At 47.6% G+C, this 19,709-nt stretch overlaps 1 protein-coding gene across 1 annotated transcript in view; it reads left to right on the top strand.

Annotated features, from left to right (window-relative positions):
- LOC117434178 (ral guanine nucleotide dissociation stimulator-like 2) overlaps window positions 1-19,709 on the top strand; it is a gene marked incomplete in the record, with an annotated part of 45,580 nt that overhangs the window by 5,441 nt on the left and 20,430 nt on the right. The window contains 5 exon segments of the mRNA XM_059008946.1: window positions 16,081-16,140; window positions 16,625-16,738; window positions 17,104-17,285; window positions 18,518-18,589; window positions 19,040-19,230. Of these exon segments, the coding sequence (XP_058864929.1) occupies window positions 16,081-16,140; window positions 16,625-16,738; window positions 17,104-17,285; window positions 18,518-18,589; window positions 19,040-19,230 (619 nt within the window).

The raw sequence follows: 19,709 nt of genomic DNA, 5'->3' as shown, positions 1-19,709 counted from the left end.
AAGGTTTGGAAGTCTCTCGCTCGCTCGCATGTTGAAGGTTTGGAAGTCACTCGCTCGCTCGCATGTTGAAGGTTTGGAAGTCGCTCGCTCGCATGTTGAAGGTTTGGAAGTCGCTCGCTCACATGTTGAAGGTTTGGAAGTCGCTCACTCGCATGTTGAAGGTTTGGAAGTCGCTCGCTCGCTCGCATGTTGAAGGTTTGGAAGTCGCTCATTCACTCGCATGTTGAAGGTTTGGAAGTCTCTCGCTCGCATGTTGAAGGTTTGGAAGTCGCTTGCTCGTATGTTGAAGGTTTGGAAGTCGCTCGCTCGCATGTTGAAGGTTTGGAAGTCGCTCGCTCGCATGTTGAAGGTTTGGAAGTCGCTCACTCGCTCGCATGTTGAAGGTTTGGAAGTCGCTCGCTCGCTCGCATGTTGAAGGTTTGGAAGTCGCTCGCTCGCTCACATGTTGAAGGTTTGGAAGTCGCTCGCTCGCATGTTGAAGGTTTGGAAGTCACTCGCTCGCATGTTGAAGGTTTGGAAGTCGCTCGCTCACATGTTGAAGGTTTGGAAGTCGCTCGCTCGCATGTTGAAGGTTTGGATGTCGCTCGCTCGCATGTTGAAGGTTTGGAAGTCGCTCGCTCGCATGTTGAAGGTTTGGAAGTCACTCGCTCGCATGTTGAAGGTTTGGAAGTCTCTCGCTCGCATGTTGAAGGTTTGGAAGTCACTCACTCGCGTGTTGGTGTCTCTGACTCAGACAGGAATCACCTGTCCATCAGGAACAAACACAGGAAACGACTTCCTGTGCTCAGCTCTATTAATACCCACTTCCTGTTTGTGTGTAACCTCGTTCACCACCCCCTTCCTCTGTCAGTCTCTGAGGCCCTTGACATTTAGCCAGGGAGTTTGGCTTCCTCTGATTTGATTGGTTAATGAAAAACAATTAAACACCAACACAGGCATCTGATTGGGTAAAGAAAACTCTGGAATATTAAAAAAAAAAAAAATAATAATAACTGTGGCCAAATTTTTACTCTAATCTCAAAACCTTGTCAAATTGGGCCTTAAATGATCCCAGTGTATCTGTCTCAACAACATGACTAAGCAGCCCATTCCATCCCCTCACCACCTGTGTGAAGAAGTGTCTTCTCAGGGGCTCTTTATTAAGTCTGTTTGCAAATTCATTTCTAGCTGTGTGTGTGTGTGTGTGTGTGAGTGTCTGTGTGTGTGTGTGTGTGTGAGTGTTAGTGTGTGTGTGTGTGTCAGTGTGTGTGTGTGTCAGAGTGTGAGTGTGTCAGTGTGTGTGTGTGTGAGTGTGTGTGTGTGTGTGTGTCAGTGTGTGAGTGTCAGTGTGTGAGTGTGTGTGTGTGTGTGTCAGCGTGTCAGTGTGTGAGTGTGTGTCAGTGTGTGTGTGTGTCAGAGTGTGTGTGTCAGTGTGTGTGTGTCGGTGTGTGTGTATCAGTGTGTGTGTGTGTGTCAGTGTATCAGTGTGTGTGTGTCAGTGTGTGTGTGTCAGTGTGTCAGTGTGAGTGTGAGTCAGGGAGGGAGACGCTGTGGGGAGGCACTAGCACGTGTGTGGGGTGGGGGCTCTTCAGTTGTTTGGTGTGAACAGATTGTCACACTTCAGAGAGCCGCTTGCCCAGTTGTGATACAGTTAGCTTCACTGCCCTTCTGATATGATTGTAGAGCCTTGGTTTGATCTGTTAAATGGTGGCAGGGCAGTGATAATATTGCCAGTGCTAATAAGAAAGAATGGATTTTAACAACTAGCTGACTAACTCAGTGCCAAATGTTGTTCTTCAATAGGTTTGTCAGTGGCTGGGTAATACGTGGTAACCATGAAACACACACTGACACACAGACACACACAGACACACACACACACACACACACACACACACACACACAGACACACAGACACACACACTGACACACACACACACACACACACACACACTCACACAGACACACACACACACTCACACACACTGACACACACACACTCACACAGACACACACACACACACACACTGACACACACACTGACACACACACACTCACACACACACACACACACACACACACACACAGACACACACACTGACACACACACACACACACACACTCACACAGACACACACACACTCACACACACTGACACACAGACACACACACTGACACACACACACACACACACACTCACACAGACACACACACACACTCACACACACTGACACACACACACTCACACAGACACACACACACACACACACTGACACACACACTGACACACACACACTCACACTCACACACACACACACACACACACACTGACACACACACTGACACACACACACTCACACTGACACACACACACACACACACACTGATACACTGACACACACACTGACACACACACACTCATACACTGACACACACACACTCACACACACACACACACACTGACACACACACACTGACACACACACACTCTCTCTCTCATTGTAGTGCCTCTCCTCAGAGTTGCAGAACCTGAATGTTTAAACACACACACACACACACACACACACTGACACACACACACTCACACACACACACACACACTGACACACACACACACACACTGACACACACACACTCACACACACACACACACACTGACACACACACACACACACTCACACACTCACACACACACACACACATGCTCTCTCTCTCTCATTGTAGTGCCTCTTCTCAGAGTTGCAGAACCTGAATGTTTAAACACACACCTGCCAGCTCACAGTGTCTGCGGTGATGACATCACTCTTTGTTTACACGCTCTGTAATATTGTCAGGGAGATCTGAGAGATAGAGGTCAGGGGTCAAGCTGCTCCACACCACTCCACGCTGCCCCCTGTAGGAGAGGGGGGAGGTGCAGTGTGATTAGAGTAGCCAGTGAGACACAGCCAGGGTTTAATTTCCTGCTGAAGTGAGTTTATTGTGATCGAGGTTCCTCTTTTCACAACCTCCCCCCCCCCCTCACTCACACAACCCGTGACACACTGACAGGAAAAAAGAGAGAAAGTGTGTGCGAGAATACGGAAGAGAGAAAGAGAGATAGATAGATAGATAGATAGAAATCAGAGTGCACAGATGGCTAAACTAGAAGAAATCTAAATTACACCCAGAAGAACTACATTGCAATATTGAGCATGACTGCAGAGCAGAGTCTGTGTGATTTTACCATTGAATAGACAGAAGAGAGAGAGGGAGAGGGAGAGGGAGAGGGAGAGGGAGAGGGAGTAACCATAATTTTGACAATACTTGTATTTTTTGCATTGCCAATAAACGCTATTTGAATTAAAACTGAATTGTTTTGAAAGAGAAAGAAAAAAGAGAGGGAGGAGTAGAGAGAGAAAGAAAAGAGAGAGAGGAGCAGAGAGAGAGAAAAGGGAGGGGTCAAGATACAGGTGGGAGGGAGGAGTGAAGACAGGTAGAGAGAGGGAGGAGTCGAGAGAGAGAGAAAGAGAGGGAGGAGTGGAGAGAGAGAAGGAGAGAGGGAGTGTTTGGAAACAAAGGAATCGGGCAGCACAGACTCTACAGGTATGCACTGAGAAAGAGAGGAAGAAAACAAGAAAAAGGGAGAGAGAAGTGGAGAGATTACTGGCAGCAGCCTCCCTGTGCAGAGCGCAGGGTCCAGGTCCCAGTATTCCTGCATCCAGCTCGTGGCTGGAAGGAAAGATTCCGGGATTGTCTGTCTCGCACTTCCTGGGTCTCGGAGCACCTTCCCCCTCCCCCCCCAAGGGGATTCCGTGCAGGTCAGTGCAGATTCACACAGGAGGGTTTATACACAGCTACTGAGCACAGTGCAGATTCACACAGCAGGGTTTATACAGAGCTGCACAGTGCATATTCACACAGCAGGGTTTATACAGAGCTGCACAGTGCAGATTCACACAGCAGGGTTTATACAGAGCTGCACAGTGCATATTCACACAGCAGGGTTTATACAGAGCTGCACAGTGCAGATTCACACAGCAGGGTTTATACAGAGCTGCACAGTGCATATTCACACAGCAGGGTTTATACAGAGCTGCACAGTGCAGATTCACACAGCAGGGTTTATACAGAGCTGCACAGTGCAGATTCACACAGCAGGGTTTATACAGAGCTGCACAGTGCAGATTCACACAGCAGGGTTTATACAGAGCTGCACAGTGCAGATTCACACAGCAGGGTTTATACAGAGCTGCACAGTGCAGATTCACACAGCAGGGTTTATACAGAGCTGCACAGTGCAGATTCACACAGCACGGTTTATACAGAGCTGCACAGTGCAGATTCACACAGCAGGGTTTATACAGAGCTGCACAGTGCAGATTCACACAGGAGGGTTTATACAGAGCTGCACAGTGCAGATTCACACAGCAGGGTTTATACAGAGCTGCACAGTGCAGATTCACACAGGAGGGTTTATACAGAGCTGCACAGTGCAGATTCACACAGCAGGGTTTATACAGAGCTGCACAGTGCAGATTCACACAGCAGGGTTTATACAGAGCTGCACAGTGCAGATTCACACAGCAGGGTTTATACAGAGCTGCACAGTGCAGATTCACACAGCAGGGTTTATACAGAGCTGCACAGTGCAGATTCACACAGGAGGGTTTATACAGAGCTGCACAGTGCAGATTCACACAGCAGGGTTTATACAGAGCTGCACAGTGCAGATTCACACAGCAGGGTTTATACAGAGCTGCACAGTGCAGATTCACACAGCAGGGTTTATACAGAGCTGCACAGTGCAGATTCACACAGCAGGGTTTATACAGAGCTGCACAGTGCAGATTCACACAGGAGGGTTTATACAGAGCTGCACAGTGCAGATTCACACAGCAGGGTTTATACAGAGCTGCACAGTGCAGATTCACACAGCAGGGTTTATACAGAGCTGCACAGTGCAGATTCACACAGCAAGGTTTATACAGGAGCAGAGGTGCTGAGCTCTGCAGGGAGATCAGGACTGGGAGGCTATCCTGCCTCAATCTATATCACTGAGATATTGGAATATCCATCATACATAATGATACAAAATTTAAGAAAAAGCACGTGCATTTCTGTTTTCAAACAATCCATAAGATTATATTTTAATTTTTATTTTAAAAGCTAAAATTATATAAAAATATGGATTCTTATTCATGGATTATTTATTGAAACCTAAAAATGAGAGTATATTTGATACCTTTACAAAAGTGTCCCATAATAAAAGCACAGCAAAGTGTAATACAGCACAGGAAAGTGTAATACAGCACAGGAAAGTGTAATACAGCACAGCAAAGTGTAATACAGCACAGGGAAGTGTAATACAGCACAGGAAAGTGTAATACAGCACAGCAAAGTGTAATACAGCACAGTAAAGTGTAATACAGCACAGGGAAGTGTAATACAGCACAGCAAAGTGTAATACAGCACAACAAAGTGTAATACAGCACAGGGAAGTGTAATACAGCACAGCAAAGTGTAATACAGCACAGGAAAGTGTAATACAGCACAGGAAAGTGTAATACAGCACAGGGAAGTGTAATACAGCACAGCAAAGTGTAATACAGCACAGGAAAGTGTAATACAGCACAGGAAAGTGTAATACAGCACAGCAAAGTGTAATACAGCACAACAAAGTGTAATACAGCACAGGAAGGTGTAATACAGCACAGCAAAGTGTGATACAGCACAGGAAAGTGTAATACAGCACAGCAAAGTGTGATACAGCACAGCAAGGTGTGATACAGCACAACAAAGTGTAATACAGCACAGCAAAGTGTAATACAGCACAGGAAAGTGTACTTCAGCACAGGAAAGTGTAATACAGCACAGGAAAGTGTAATACAGCACAAGAAAGTGTAATACAGCACAGGAAAGTGTAATACAGCACAGCAAAGTGTAATACAGTAAAAGACAAAGAGAAGGAGATTGATACCATGTATTGGACTAACTTAATAATTAATTATAAGATTTCAAGACCTCGAAGGTCTCTTCAGGTGAAAGTTGGAAAGAGAGATTGATGTTTACATTCTGAGGTGGCTCTCTTTATTACGTTCACCTTGAAAGCTTGTGATTAGTTATTGTTTAATTAGTCCAATAAAAGGTTTCCATCTCCTTCTCTTTATCTATCATCTCTGGACTGATACAGCCACCATGTCATCTATCAATCACTATGGAATACTAAAAGAAACTCAATCAATTCTGTTTCCATGACTTCATTAAAATGATAATTTCTTTTCAAAGTAAAGTTAGAAAAAAACTTGAACACAGTGGTGATTTCATTTCAATGGAAGTGGTCTCACTGTATCAGAAATGAACACAGTGGTGATTTCATTTCAATGGAAGCGGTCTCACTGTATCAGAAATGAACACAGTGGTGATTTCATTTCAATGGAAGCGGTCTCACTGTATCAGAAATGAACACAGTGGTGATTTCATTTCAATGGAAGTGGTCTTACTGAATGTAAGCTGCTGTTGTGCTTGTGGTATCAGTCTGTGCAGAGCTGCTGTTGTGCTTGTGGTCTATCCTGTGCAGAGCTGCTGTTGTGTTTGTGGTCTCAGTCTGTGCAGAGCTGCTGTTGTGCTTGTGGTCTATCCTGTGCAGAGCTGCTGTTGTGCTTGTGGTCTATCCTGTGCAGAGCTGCTGTTGTGTTTGTGGTCTCAGTCTGTGCAGAGCTGCTGTTGTGTTTGTGGTCTCAGTCTGTGCAGAGCTGCTGTTGTGTTTGTGGTCTCAGTCTGTGCAGAGCTGCTGTTGTGTTTGTGGTCTATCCTGTGCAGAGCTGCTGTTGTGTTTGTGGTCTATCCTGTGCAGAGCTGCTGTTGTGCTTGTGGTATCAGTCTGTGCAGAGCTGCTGTTGTGTTTGTGGTCTATCCTGTGCAGAGCTGCTGTTGTGTTTGTGGTCTATCCTGTGCAGAGCTGCTGTTGTGCTTGTGGTCTATCCTGTGCAGAGCTGCTGTTGTGTTTGTGGTCTCAGTCTGTGCAGAGCTGCTGTTGTGCTTGTGGTCTATCCTGTGCAGAGCTGCTGTTGTGCTTGTGGTCTATCCTGTGCAGAGCTGCTGTTGTGTTTGTGGTCTCAGTCTGTGCAGAGCTGCTGTTGTGTTTGTGGTCTCAGTCTGTGCAGAGCTGCTGTTGTGTTTGTGGTCTCAGTCTGTGCAGAGCTGCTGTTGTGTTTGTGGTCTATCCTGTGCAGAGCTGCTGTTGTGTTTGTGGTCTATCCTGTGCAGAGCTGCTGTTGTGCTTGTGGTATCAGTCTGTGCAGAGCTGCTGTTGTGTTTGTGGTCTATCCTGTGCAGAGCTGCTGTTGTGTTTGTGGTCTATCCTGTGCAGAGCTGCTGTTGTGCTTGTGGTCTATCCTGTGCAGAGCTGCTGTTGTGCTTGTGGTCTATCCTGTGCAGAGCTGCTGTTGTGTTTGTGGTCTATCCTGTGCAGAGCTGCTGTTGTGCTTGTGGTATCAGTCTGTGCAGAGCTGCTGTTGTGTTTGTGGTCTATCCTGTGCAGAGCTGCTGTTGTGTTTGTGGTCTATCCTGTGCAGAGCTGCTGTTGTGCTTGTGGTCTATCCTGTGCAGAGCTGCTGTTGTGCTTGTGGTCTATCCTGTGCAGAGCTGCTGTTGTGTTTGTGGTCTATCCTGTGCAGAGCTGCTGTTGTGCTTGTGGTATCAGTCTGTGCAGAGCTGCTGTTGTGTTTGTGGTCTATCCTGTGCAGAGCTGCTGTTGTGTTTGTGGTCTATCCTGTGCAGAGCTGCTGTTGTGCTTGTGGTCTATCCTGTGCAGAGCTGCTGTTGTGTTTGTGGTCTATCCTGTGCAGAGCTGCTGTTGTGCTTGTGGTCTATCCTGTGCAGAGCTGCTGTTGTGTTTGTGGTCTCAGTCTGTGCAGAGCTGCTGTTGTGCTTGTGGTCTATCCTGTGCAGAGCTGCTGTTGTGCTTGTGGTCTATCCTGTGCAGAGCTGCTGTTGTGTTTGTGGTCTCAGTCTGTGCAGAGCTGCTGTTGTGTTTGTGGTCTCAGTCTGTGCAGAGCTGCTGTTGTGTTTGTGGTCTCAGTCTGTGCAGAGCTGCTGTTGTGTTTGTGGTCTATCCTGTGCAGAGCTGCTGTTGTGTTTGTGGTCTATCCTGTGCAGAGCTGCTGTTGTGCTTGTGGTATCAGTCTGTGCAGAGCTGCTGTTGTGTTTGTGGTCTATCCTGTGCAGAGCTGCTGTTGTGTTTGTGGTCTATCCTGTGCAGAGCTGCTGTTGTGCTTGTGGTCTATCCTGTGCAGAGCTGCTGTTGTGTTTGTGGTCTCAGTCTGTGCAGAGCTGCTGTTGTGCTTGTGGTCTATCCTGTGCAGAGCTGCTGTTGTGCTTGTGGTCTATCCTGTGCAGAGCTGCTGTTGTGTTTGTGGTCTCAGTCTGTGCAGAGCTGCTGTTGTGTTTGTGGTCTCAGTCTGTGCAGAGCTGCTGTTGTGTTTGTGGTCTCAGTCTGTGCAGAGCTGCTGTTGTGTTTGTGGTCTATCCTGTGCAGAGCTGCTGTTGTGTTTGTGGTCTATCCTGTGCAGAGCTGCTGTTGTGCTTGTGGTATCAGTCTGTGCAGAGCTGCTGTTGTGTTTGTGGTCTATCCTGTGCAGAGCTGCTGTTGTGTTTGTGGTCTATCCTGTGCAGAGCTGCTGTTGTGCTTGTGGTCTATCCTGTGCAGAGCTGCTGTTGTGTTTGTGGTCTATCCTGTGCAGAGCTGCTGTTGTGCTTGTGGTATCAGTCTGTGCAGAGCTGCTGTTGTGTTTGTGGTCTATCCTGTGCAGAGCTGCTGTTGTGTTTGTGGTCTATCCTGTGCAGAGCTGCTGTTGTGCTTGTGGTCTATCCTGTGCAGAGCTGCTGTTGTGTTTGTGGTCTATCCTGTGCAGAGCTGCTGTTGTGTTTGTGGTCTCAGTCTGTGCAGAGCTGCTGTTGTGCTTGTGGTCTATCCTGTGCAGAGCTGCTGTTGTGCTTGTGGTCTATCCTGTGCAGAGCTGCTGTTGTGTTTGTGGTCTCAGTCTGTGCAGAGCTGCTGTTGTGTTTGTGGTCTCAGTCTGTGCAGAGCTGCTGTTGTGTTTGTGGTCTCAGTCTGTGCAGAGCTGCTGTTGTGTTTGTGGTCTATCCTGTGCAGAGCTGCTGTTGTGTTTGTGGTCTATCCTGTGCAGAGCTGCTGTTGTGCTTGTGGTATCAGTCTGTGCAGAGCTGCTGTTGTGTTTGTGGTCTATCCTGTGCAGAGCTGCTGTTGTGTTTGTGGTCTATCCTGTGCAGAGCTGCTGTTGTGCTTGTGGTCTATCCTGTGCAGAGCTGCTGTTGTGCTTGTGGTCTATCCTGTGCAGAGCTGCTGTTGTGTTTGTGGTATCAGTCTGTGCAGAGCTGCTGTTGTGTTTGTGGTCTATCCTGTGCAGAGCTGCTGTTGTGTTTGTGGTCTATCCTGTGCAGAGCTGCTGTTGTGCTTGTGGTCTATCCTGTGCAGAGCTGCTGTTGTGTTTGTGGTCTATCCTGTGCAGAGCTGCTGTTGTGCTTGTGGTCTATCCTGTGCAGAGCTGCTGTTGTGTTTGTGGTCTCAGTCTGTGCAGAGCTGCTGTTGTGCTTGTGGTCTATCCTGTGCAGAGCTGCTGTTGTGCTTGTGGTCTATCCTGTGCAGAGCTGCTGTTGTGTTTGTGGTCTCAGTCTGTGCAGAGCTGCTGTTGTGTTTGTGGTCTCAGTCTGTGCAGAGCTGCTGTTGTGTTTGTGGTCTCAGTCTGTGCAGAGCTGCTGTTGTGTTTGTGGTCTATCCTGTGCAGAGCTGCTGTTGTGTTTGTGGTCTATCCTGTGCAGAGCTGCTGTTGTGCTTGTGGTATCAGTCTGTGCAGAGCTGCTGTTGTGTTTGTGGTCTATCCTGTGCAGAGCTGCTGTTGTGTTTGTGGTCTATCCTGTGCAGAGCTGCTGTTGTGCTTGTGGTCTATCCTGTGCAGAGCTGCTGTTGTGCTTGTGGTCTATCCTGTGCAGAGCTGCTGTTGTGTTTGTGGTCTATCCTGTGCAGAGCTGCTGTTGTGCTTGTGGTATCAGTCTGTGCAGAGCTGCTGTTGTGTTTGTGGTCTATCCTGTGCAGAGCTGCTGTTGTGTTTGTGGTCTATCCTGTGCAGAGCTGCTGTTGTGCTTGTGGTCTATCCTGTGCAGAGCTGCTGTTGTGTTTGTGGTCTCAGTCTGTGCAGAGCTGCTGTTGTGTTTGTGGTCTCAGTCTGTGCAGAGCTGCTGTTGTGTTTGTGGTCTCAGTCTGTGCAGAGCTGCTGTTGTGCTTGTGGTCTATCCTGTGCAGAGCTGCTGTTGTGCTTGTGGTCTATCCTGTGCAGAGCTGCTGTTGTGTTTGTGGTCTATCCTGTGCAGAGCTGCTGTTGTGCTTGTGGTATCAGTCTGTGCAGAGCTGCTGTTGTGTTTGTGGTCTATCCTGTGCAGAGCTGCTGTTGTGTTTGTGGTCTATCCTGTGCAGAGCTGCTGTTGTGCTTGTGGTCTATCCTGTGCAGAGCTGCTGTTGTGCTTGTGGTCTATCCTGTGCAGAGCTGCTGTTGTGTTTGTGGTCTATCCTGTGCAGAGCTGCTGTTGTGCTTGTGGTATCAGTCTGTGCAGAGCTGCTGTTGTGTTTGTGGTCTATCCTGTGCAGAGCTGCTGTTGTGCTTGTGGTATCAGTCTGTGCAGAGCTGCTGTTGTGTTTGTGGTCTATCCTGTGCAGAGCTGCTGTTGTGCTTGTGGTCTCAGTCTGTGCAGAGCTGCTGTTGTGTTTGTGGTCTCAGTCTGTGCAGAGCTGCTGTTGTGCTTGTGGTATCAGTCTGTGCAGAGCTGCTGTTGTGCTTGTGGTCTCAGTCTGTGCAGAGCTGCTGTTGTGTTTGTGGTCTCAGTCTGCAGAGCTGTGCACTCACATCATTTCAGTGGCGCTGGAGACACTGCTGAGTTGACCTACAAGAGTCACTGATTTCCTGAGAACTTTCTTGAACTCCATGTCATATCAGATCATTGCAATGAAACTGAACTCGGTGTCATATCAGATCATTACAATGAAACTGAACTCCATGTCATATCAGATCATTACAATGAAACTGAACTCAGTGTTATACCAGATCATTACAATGAAACTGAACTCCATGTCATATCAGATCATTACCCCACAAGGGATTGAACCCACGACCCTCCGGTCAAGAGTCCAGAACCCTAACCACTACTCCACACTTATTACACCTTGCTGTCCTTTTACTGTAGGAGATTTTTAGAAGGGTTAGTTTACCATGGTTTCTTTTTTAATGTGCTTTACCAGACCTGTCTGTGCATTGCAATGGAGACCTGTGCTTTACCAGACCTCTCTGTGCATTGCAATGGGGACCTGTGCTTTACCAGACCTCTCTTTGCATTGCAATGGGGACCTGTGCTTTACCAGACCTCTCTGTGCATTGCAATGGAGACCTGTGCTTTACCAGACCTTTCTGTGCATTGCAATGGAGACCTGTGCTTTACCAGACCTCTCTGTGCATTGCAATGGAGACCTGTGCTTTACCATACCTCTCTGTGCATTGCAATGGAGACCTGTGCTTTACCAGACCTCTCTGTGCATTGCAATGGAGACCTGTGCTTTACCAGACCTCTCTGTGCATTGCAATGGAGACCTGTGCTTTACCAGACCTCTCTGTGCATTGCAATGGGGACCTGTGCTTTACCAGACCTCTCTGTGCATTGCAATGGAGACCTGTGCTTTACCAGACCTCTCTATGCATTGCAATGGAGACCTGTGCTTTACCAGACCTCTCTGTGCATTGCAATGGAGACCTGTGCTTTACCAGACCTCTCTGTGCATTGCAATGGAGACCTGTGCTTTACCATACCTCTCTGTGCATTGCAATGGAGACCTGTGCTTTACCAGACCTCTCTGTGCATTGCAATGAAGACCTGTGCTTTACCAGACCTCTCTGTGCATTGCAATGGAGACCTGTGCTTTACCAGACCTCTCTGTGCATTGCAATGGAGACCTGTGCTTTACCAGACCTCTCTGTGCTTTACAATGAAGACCTGTGCTTTACCAGACCTCTCTGTGCATTGCAATGGAGACCTGTGCTTTACCAGACCTCTTATTTTAATTTTTTTTGGAAGATATATTTAGTTCTTAAAAACGTGTTTTAGAGAGTGGGGACGTCGTTTTTTCAGGAGTTACTATCTTTGTGGGGACATTTGCTCAAATTTTGATTGATAGTAATACCTGCCCACACTGATACACACCCACAGACTGCCATACCCACACACACATAATCAAACACACACACACACTGACACACACACAGTGTCTCTCATTGTAGTGCCTCTCCTCAGAGTTGCAGAACCTGAATGTTTAAACACACACCTGCCAGTTCACAGTGTCTGCGGTGATGACATCACTCTTTGTTTACACGCTCTGTCAGAGCCTGAGGCCTCTGATCTTCAGTTTTTCCCAGGAGACTGGCTTCCTCTGATTCAATTGGGTAAAGAAACACAATGAAGAAAGGTGTCCGATTTGGTAAAGAAAGCTCTGGAACATAAAAAGAACTGACGTGTATGAGGTAGTAAACTAACACACACCAAGAAGAAATTCCGTTTGAAAGAAACAGCTGCTTCAAATAGAACTATTATTGTTTTGTTTTTTGTTTGTACTCTACGTCAGAACATTTCCAAATGAGACGAGCCCATCAGCGCTCATCGGGTTCAGAGCAGCTGATTGATCTCAAAACTTTATCAAGTCGTATCTTAAAGGATCGTAGTACACGCACACACACGCACACACACACACACACACACACACACACGCACATGCACGCACACACGCACACACACACACACACACACACGCACATGCACGCACACACACACAGAGTGTTCATGAGAACACACTTACACTGTAAGAGGCTCAGCTGGACACACAGAGCCAGACTGTTAAAGCTGTTCACTCCAGATCATCACCAGCTTGTTTTCTTCAGGTAGCAGAAACAGAAACACACCCAGTAGAGTTCCCAACCCAGACAGAAACACAGACCTGCAATGAGGTGCTTGTGAGCCGTCTCAGCTGTTTGCTGTTCACTCTAAATTGTAAAGGACGTTTCTTCCTTTCAGACCAAGATTGCGCTCATGGCAGTCTGGAGTATCTTACAGGATAAGGAGTGCCAAATGTCATTTTCTTGTTTGTTTTTTTAAACAGAATATGTAACAGGCTGTCGCCAGCATGTCTTTATAGATGTAAGAGCCTCACCGCCCTGCTGTGTGCGTTTGTGAGAATGTTGAAGATGTACAATGAGTCCAGAAATGAGGCTCTCGTCTCATCACAGCTCCACCCTTAGAAACATTTACCACGGTATTTTCGCATGATACTTTTGCAGTTTTTACCAGGATTTTCTTATAGTTTACCATGGTTTGCTGTGTTTATTTATATGCTTTACCAGACCTCGCTGTGCTTTACAATGCTTCCCTATGCTTTACCAGACCTCTCTGTGCTTTACAATGCTTCCCTATGCTTTACCAGACCTCTCTGTGCTTTACAATGCTTCCCTATGCTTTACCAGACCTCTCTGTGCTTTACAATGCTTCCCTATGCTTTACCAGACCTCTCTGTGCTTTACAATGCTTCCCTATGCTTTACCAGACCTCTCTGTGCTTTACAATGCTTCCCTATGCTTTACCAGACCAAAGTATATGCAGGGAAGCATTGTAAAGCACAGAGGAGGTCTGGTAAAGCATAGGGAAGCATTGTAAAGCACAGAGAGGTCTGGTAAAGCATAGGGAAGCATTGTAAAGCACATAGAGGTATGGTAAAACATATGGAAGCATTGTAAAGCACATAGAGGTCTGGTAAAGCATAGGGAAGCATTGTAAAACACAGAGAGGTCTGGTAAAGCATAGGAAAGCATTGTAAAGCACAGAGAGGTCTGGTAAAGCATAGGGAAGCATTGTAAAACACAGAGAGGTCTGGTAAAGCATAGCGAAGCATTGTAAAGCACATAGAGGTATGGTAAAACATATGGAAGCATTGTAAAGCACATAGAGGTCTGGTAAAGCATAGGGAAGCATTGTAAAACACAGAGAGGTCTGGTAAAGCATAGGGAAGCATTGTAAAGCACAGAGAGGTCTGGTAAAGCATAGGGAAGCATTGTAAAACACAGAGAGGTCTGGTAAAGCATAGGGAAGCATTGTAAAGCACATAGAGGTCTGGTAAAGCATAGGGAAGCATTGTAAAGCACAGAGAGGTCTGGTAAAGCATAGGGAAGCATTGTAAAGCACAGAGAGGTCTGGTAAAGCATAGGGAAGCATTGTAAAGCACAGAGAGGTCTGGTAAAGCATAGGGAAGCATTGTAAAGCACAGAGAGGTCTGGTAAAGAATATATTTGTGTGTCTTGGGGAACTTTGTTCCAACAGTCTACATTGCCCCTCCCCCTATTCCTCCCACTTTCTCAGTGTCTTCAGTGTAAATTCAGTGACAAACATTTCCATTAGAAGTCTTTCTCAGTGTCTTCAGTGTAAATTCAGTGACAAACATTTCCATTAGAAGTCTTTCTCAGTGTCTTCAGTGTAAATTCAGTGACAAACGTTTCCATTAGAAGTCTTTCTCAGTGTCTTCAGTGTAAATTCATCCATCCATCCATTATCTGTAACCGCTTAATCCTATAGAGGGTCGCGGTGAGCCAGAGCCTAACCCAGCAGACACAGGGCGCAAGGTGGGGCTACACCCTGGACGGGACGCCAGTCCATCTCAGGGCAACTAAGAGAGGCCAATCCACCTAGCCAGCATGTCTTTAGACTGTGGGAGGAAACGAGTACCCAGACAAAACCCACGCGAACACGGGGAGAACATGCAAACTCCACACAGACAGACCCCTGAGGTCGAATCGAACCCAGGACCCTGGAACTGTGTGCCACTGTGCCGCCCTAGTGTAAATTCAATGACAAACATTTCCTCTAGAAGACTTGTAGTGTTTTTTTCACAGAGTTCTTTACATTAGTTATTGTATTATTGCTGCATGTACCATTAGAAGCAGCTCACAGCTCTGAGTGAAATTCTCAAATCAATCCAACAAGCTGGTCACAAGTTACGAGAGCCACAAGCTTTCAGAGAAACAGACAGAGGAGCATGAATGAAACCCAGGCTCTCCTCATCTACAACACAGACTGTGCTGGTCCTGACTGACCTACTAAACCACGCTGCTCTCACAGTGACATGCAGGCTGGCCGTCAGTGTATTATTGCTATTATAGTGTAGGATTGCTATCATGGTATCATAGTGTATTATTGCTGTTACAGTGTCTCACTGTTATTATTATTCCAGCAGACTCTCACAGTGAAATGCAGGCTGACAGCAGCTGCAGTATCACAGCTCTGAGAGGAGAGAGTGCAGCACTCACTGCTGTGTCTCTGTGTGGGTTCCATTCAACTGGTACTTACTTACATTTGTTCAAATATAAATCTGAAAACCATTTCAGTATGGCAGAGATTTTGATCAGTGGCTCTGATCAGTGGTTCTGATTGGCAGGTTCGCTGTGTGTGTGTGTGTGCGGCTCTGATTCTGACCCGTGTTCTGATTGGCAGGGTCGCTGTGTGTGTGTGTGTGGCTCTGATTCTGACCCGGGTTCTGATTGGCAGGGTCTCTGTGTGTGTGTGTGTGTGTGTGTGGCTCTGATTCTGACCTGGGTTCTGATTGGCAGGGTCGCTGTGTGTGTGTGTGTGTGTGTGTGGCTCTGATTCTGACCCGGGTTCTGATTGGCAGGGTCTCTGTGTGTGTGTGTGTGTGTGCGGCTCTGATTCTGACCCGGGTTCTGATTGGCAGGGTCGCTGTGTGTGTGTGTGGCTCTGATTCTGACCCGGGTTCTGATTGGCAGGGTCGCTGTGTGTGTGTGTGTGTGGATCTGATTCTGACCCGGGTTCTGATTGGCAGGGTCTGTGTGTGTGTGTGTGTGTGTGTGTGCAGCTCTGATTCTGACCCGGGTTCTGATTGGCAGGGTCGCTGTGTGTGTGTGTGTGTGTGGCTCTGATTCTGACCCGGGTTCTGATTGGCAGGGTCGCTGTGTGTGTGTGTGTGTGTGGCTCTGATTCTGACCCGGGTTCTGTTGGGTCCTGCAGGTTGGACTGGGACTCGGCTCAGGACTAATGAAGACGAAATGGTATTGCACACTGGAAACGGTAGGTCCAAACTGGGGTGAACCAGAACAAGAACCTGTCTGCCTGCCTGCCTGTCTGCCTGTCTGTCTGCCTGTTTGTCCCTGTGTCCGTCACAGAGCAGTGTGAGGCAATCTTATACAACAAGTGTTAACTTTTTCATGTTCAGTGGTCCAGAGTAGATTTTTTTTTTTTTTCACATTCATTCATTGAAATCCAGTGTACATGACGGAGATTGGTCCAAAGAAAGTAATTCCTCGAGCTCAGCTGTTTAATTGATAATGTTATATAAACAGAACCCTCCCTGAACGCTTGTGAGTGTGTGTGTGTGTGAGTGTGTGTGTGAGAGTGTGTTTGTCTGTCTGTATGGGTTTGTGCGGGTGATAAACAAGACTGATCTCATCTCAGTGTATTTTTTTCAGGTTAAATATTTAAAATAATAAAAAAAAAAAAAATGAGAGTAGAATCTGTTGTGCTGACATGATCCCTGCTTCCCTCTGCCCCCCAGCCGCCCCCCGCTCCCGTCCTGGAGGAGTGTGAGGAGGAGGGCGCTCTCTACACCGTCACACGCAGGCAGCAGCCGTCCCAGCACAGCGCCACCAGGGGGCAGCCATGGCACGGGGTGAGTGAGCTGGCAGGACCAGACAGAGAAGTGGCCAGGAATTCAAGCACCATTTTCAGGACGCGTTGTCTCTCTTTGTCCCTCACTGTCTCTCTGTCCCTCCTGTATGTTTGCCCCCTCTCAGTAGTGTTGGACATATTTGGTCCCTGTCTGTTTCTTTGTCCCTGCTTAGGACAGTATTGTCTGTCTCTATCTCAGTCGGTCCCTTGTCCACCCTCTCGGGGCAGTGTTGTCAGTCTCTTTGTCCTCGCTTGGGACTGTTCTGGACAAATGAACAGATTCTCTTTTGTCCCTTTCTATCTCTGTTCCTTGTCCCTTTAAGTGATTGTTTTTGTCCCTCTGTCTGTCTCTGTCCCCTCTCTCAGGACCTTGTTGGACACAGCGAGACATGTCTGGTGCGCTCCATCAAGGCGGGGACAGTGGACAGACTCGTCCTTCACCTGCTGGACTGCTTCCGTCTTGGGGACTCGTCCTACGTGTCCGTCTTCCTGTCCACCTACAGGACGTTCAGCTCGCCGGAACAGGCTCTGAGGATCCTGCTGGACAGGTCAGTCCCCGAGACACACGATGGACACGTAAAGCAGACACAGAGACAGAATAAGAGTGTAATAAACACAGTGAAAACATGGCAAAGCATAGGGAAGCATTGAAAAGCACACAGAGGTATGGTAAAGCATAGGGAAGCATTGTAAAGCACAGAGAGATCTGGTAAAGCATAGGGAAGCATTGTAAAGCACAGAGAGGTATTGTAAAGCATAGGGAAGCATTGTAAATCACAGAGAGGTCTGGTAAAGCATAGGGGAGCATTGTAAAGCACAGAGAGGTTTGGCAAAGCATAGGGAAGCATTGTAAAGCTCAGAGAGGTGTGGTAAAGCATAGGGAAGCATTGAAAAGCACAGAGAGGTCTAGTAAAGCATAGGGAAGCATTGAAAAGCACACAGAGGTCTGGTAAAGCATAGGGAAGCATTGTAAAGCACAGAGAGGTCTGGTAAAGAATGTTTGATAAATCTGCATTTTAATCTAATTTTATTCTATACGTCACGAGAAAAATGATCTGCCCTCTGGACTTCTATTATAAACTATTAAACTATGGGTGAATGTTGCTTTGCTAGGAGAGGGAAGAATATTGATTGCTTGTCATCACCTGCATTTAATATTGTTTTGTTTCTGTCTGTGTGTGTGTGTGTGTGTGTGTGTGTGTGTGTGTGTGTGTGTGTGTGTGTGTGTGTGTGTTGATGTGAGTCTCTGTGTTTACGTGTGTCTCTGTGTCCAGTGTGTGTGTCTGTGTGTGTCTGTGTCTGTGTCTCTCTCTGTGTTTATGTGTGTATCTATGTTCGGTGTGTGTCTGTGTCTATGATTTCTGTTTGTCTGTTTGTGTGTGTCAGTGTGTTTCTGTATGTCTCTGTGTTCAGTATGTCTCTGTATTCAGGGTGTGTCTCTGTATTCAGGGTGTGTCTCTGTATTCAGGGTGTGTCTCTGTGTTTATGTGTGTCTCTGTGTTCAGGGTGTGTCTCTGTATTCAGGGTGTGTCTCTGTGTTCAGGGTGTGTCTCTGTGTTCAGGGTGTGTCTCTGTGTTTATGTCTGTTTCTGTATTCAGGGTGTGTCTGTATTCAGGGTGTGTCTCTGTGTTCAGTGTGTGTCTGTATTCAGGGTGGGTCTCTGTGTTTATGTGTGTCTCTGTGTTCAGGGTGTGTCTCTGTGTTCAGGGTGTGTCTCTGTATTCAGGGTGTGTCTCTGTATTCAGGGTGTCTGATCTTGCTGTATTTCTCCTCTCCTAGGTTAGAGTTCCCCCCTGTGGGCTCAGCTGGTAGTGCAGAGAGGAGCGCTCGAGAGAGACTGGAATTCAACAAGTGAGTCATCGAACATGGACACAATGTTACACATTCCTCAATGCACAATCACTGGGGTGGGAGGGGGGGGGGGGGGGGGGGTATTATTTTATTGCCCCCTGTTTTACCCCCGGACCCCTTCCTTGCTTCCTTGCTCTCCTTTCACTGTCCCTGAACAGACAGTCACCCTCTTCAGACACACAGCAGGTTCCTAATGCAGGGTAACAGGCACTTTGCTGTATTTAAGTGATACAAAATATGTAAATTTACACTATTCTTTCAGAAATGGGGATTTTCACAGGGAGCTGTATATTACACAGCAGTGGGTTCATTTCACAGAAATTGTGAAATCTGTGATAACCGTGAAAAAAATACCAGATTATGTATTGAGCGTTTCAGATCCGGGGGTGTGGGGGTGTCTGTCTCTCTGCATTGTTTGATTGATATTGCCCCCCCCCCCCCCCCTCTCAGCACTGTGTCGTCAGTGTTCTCGACCTGGCTCGAGGGGTACCCCGAGGATTTCCGTGCCCTGGGGGACCCCTCCCTGCTCGAGCGCTTGGTGGAGGTGCTGAGAACCAAGCTGCCGGGGTCAGAAGTCAAGGGGCGCGCCCACATGCTGCTCAGAGAGGTCAGGGAGGAGCAGCAAACACATGAGAGGAGAGGTGAGGGGGAGGGGGAGGGGAGGAGAGTGGAGGGGAGGGGAGGGGGAGGGAGGGAGGGGAGAGGGAGAGGGAGAGGGAGAGGGAGGGGGGAGGGGGAGAGGGAGAGGGAGAGGGAGAGGGAGAGGGAGGGGGAGGGGGGAGAGGGAGAGGGGAGGGGGGGGAGAGTGGAGGGGGAGGGGGAGGGGGGAGGGGGAGATATGCTGAGTGTCTGTGTGAGACTCATATTAGGAACATTACTAATTATCTTTTTATCATCTGAGAATTATTGCAAAACTGAGACCTATTGTCTGTGCATCTGCTGCTGAAAGACGAGTGCATGCCTTTGTGTTGTCAGGCTTGATTATTGCAGTGCTCTGTTTTCTGGCTGTGTCTCGCTTGCAGCTCGTTCAGAATGCTGCTGCTAGAGTTCTGAGTAGATCTAAGAACAGAGAACACATCACCCCTGTGCTGGCCTCCCTGCACTGGCTCTCTGTGCAATT

The sequence above is a fragment of the Acipenser ruthenus genome, chromosome 38 (assembly GCF_902713425.1).
Source record: "Acipenser ruthenus chromosome 38, fAciRut3.2 maternal haplotype, whole genome shotgun sequence".
Taxonomy (NCBI): domain Eukaryota; kingdom Metazoa; phylum Chordata; class Actinopteri; order Acipenseriformes; family Acipenseridae; genus Acipenser; species Acipenser ruthenus.
Note: the sequence above shows the minus strand (reverse complement) of the source record. Positions and strands in the feature narration are given on the sequence as shown.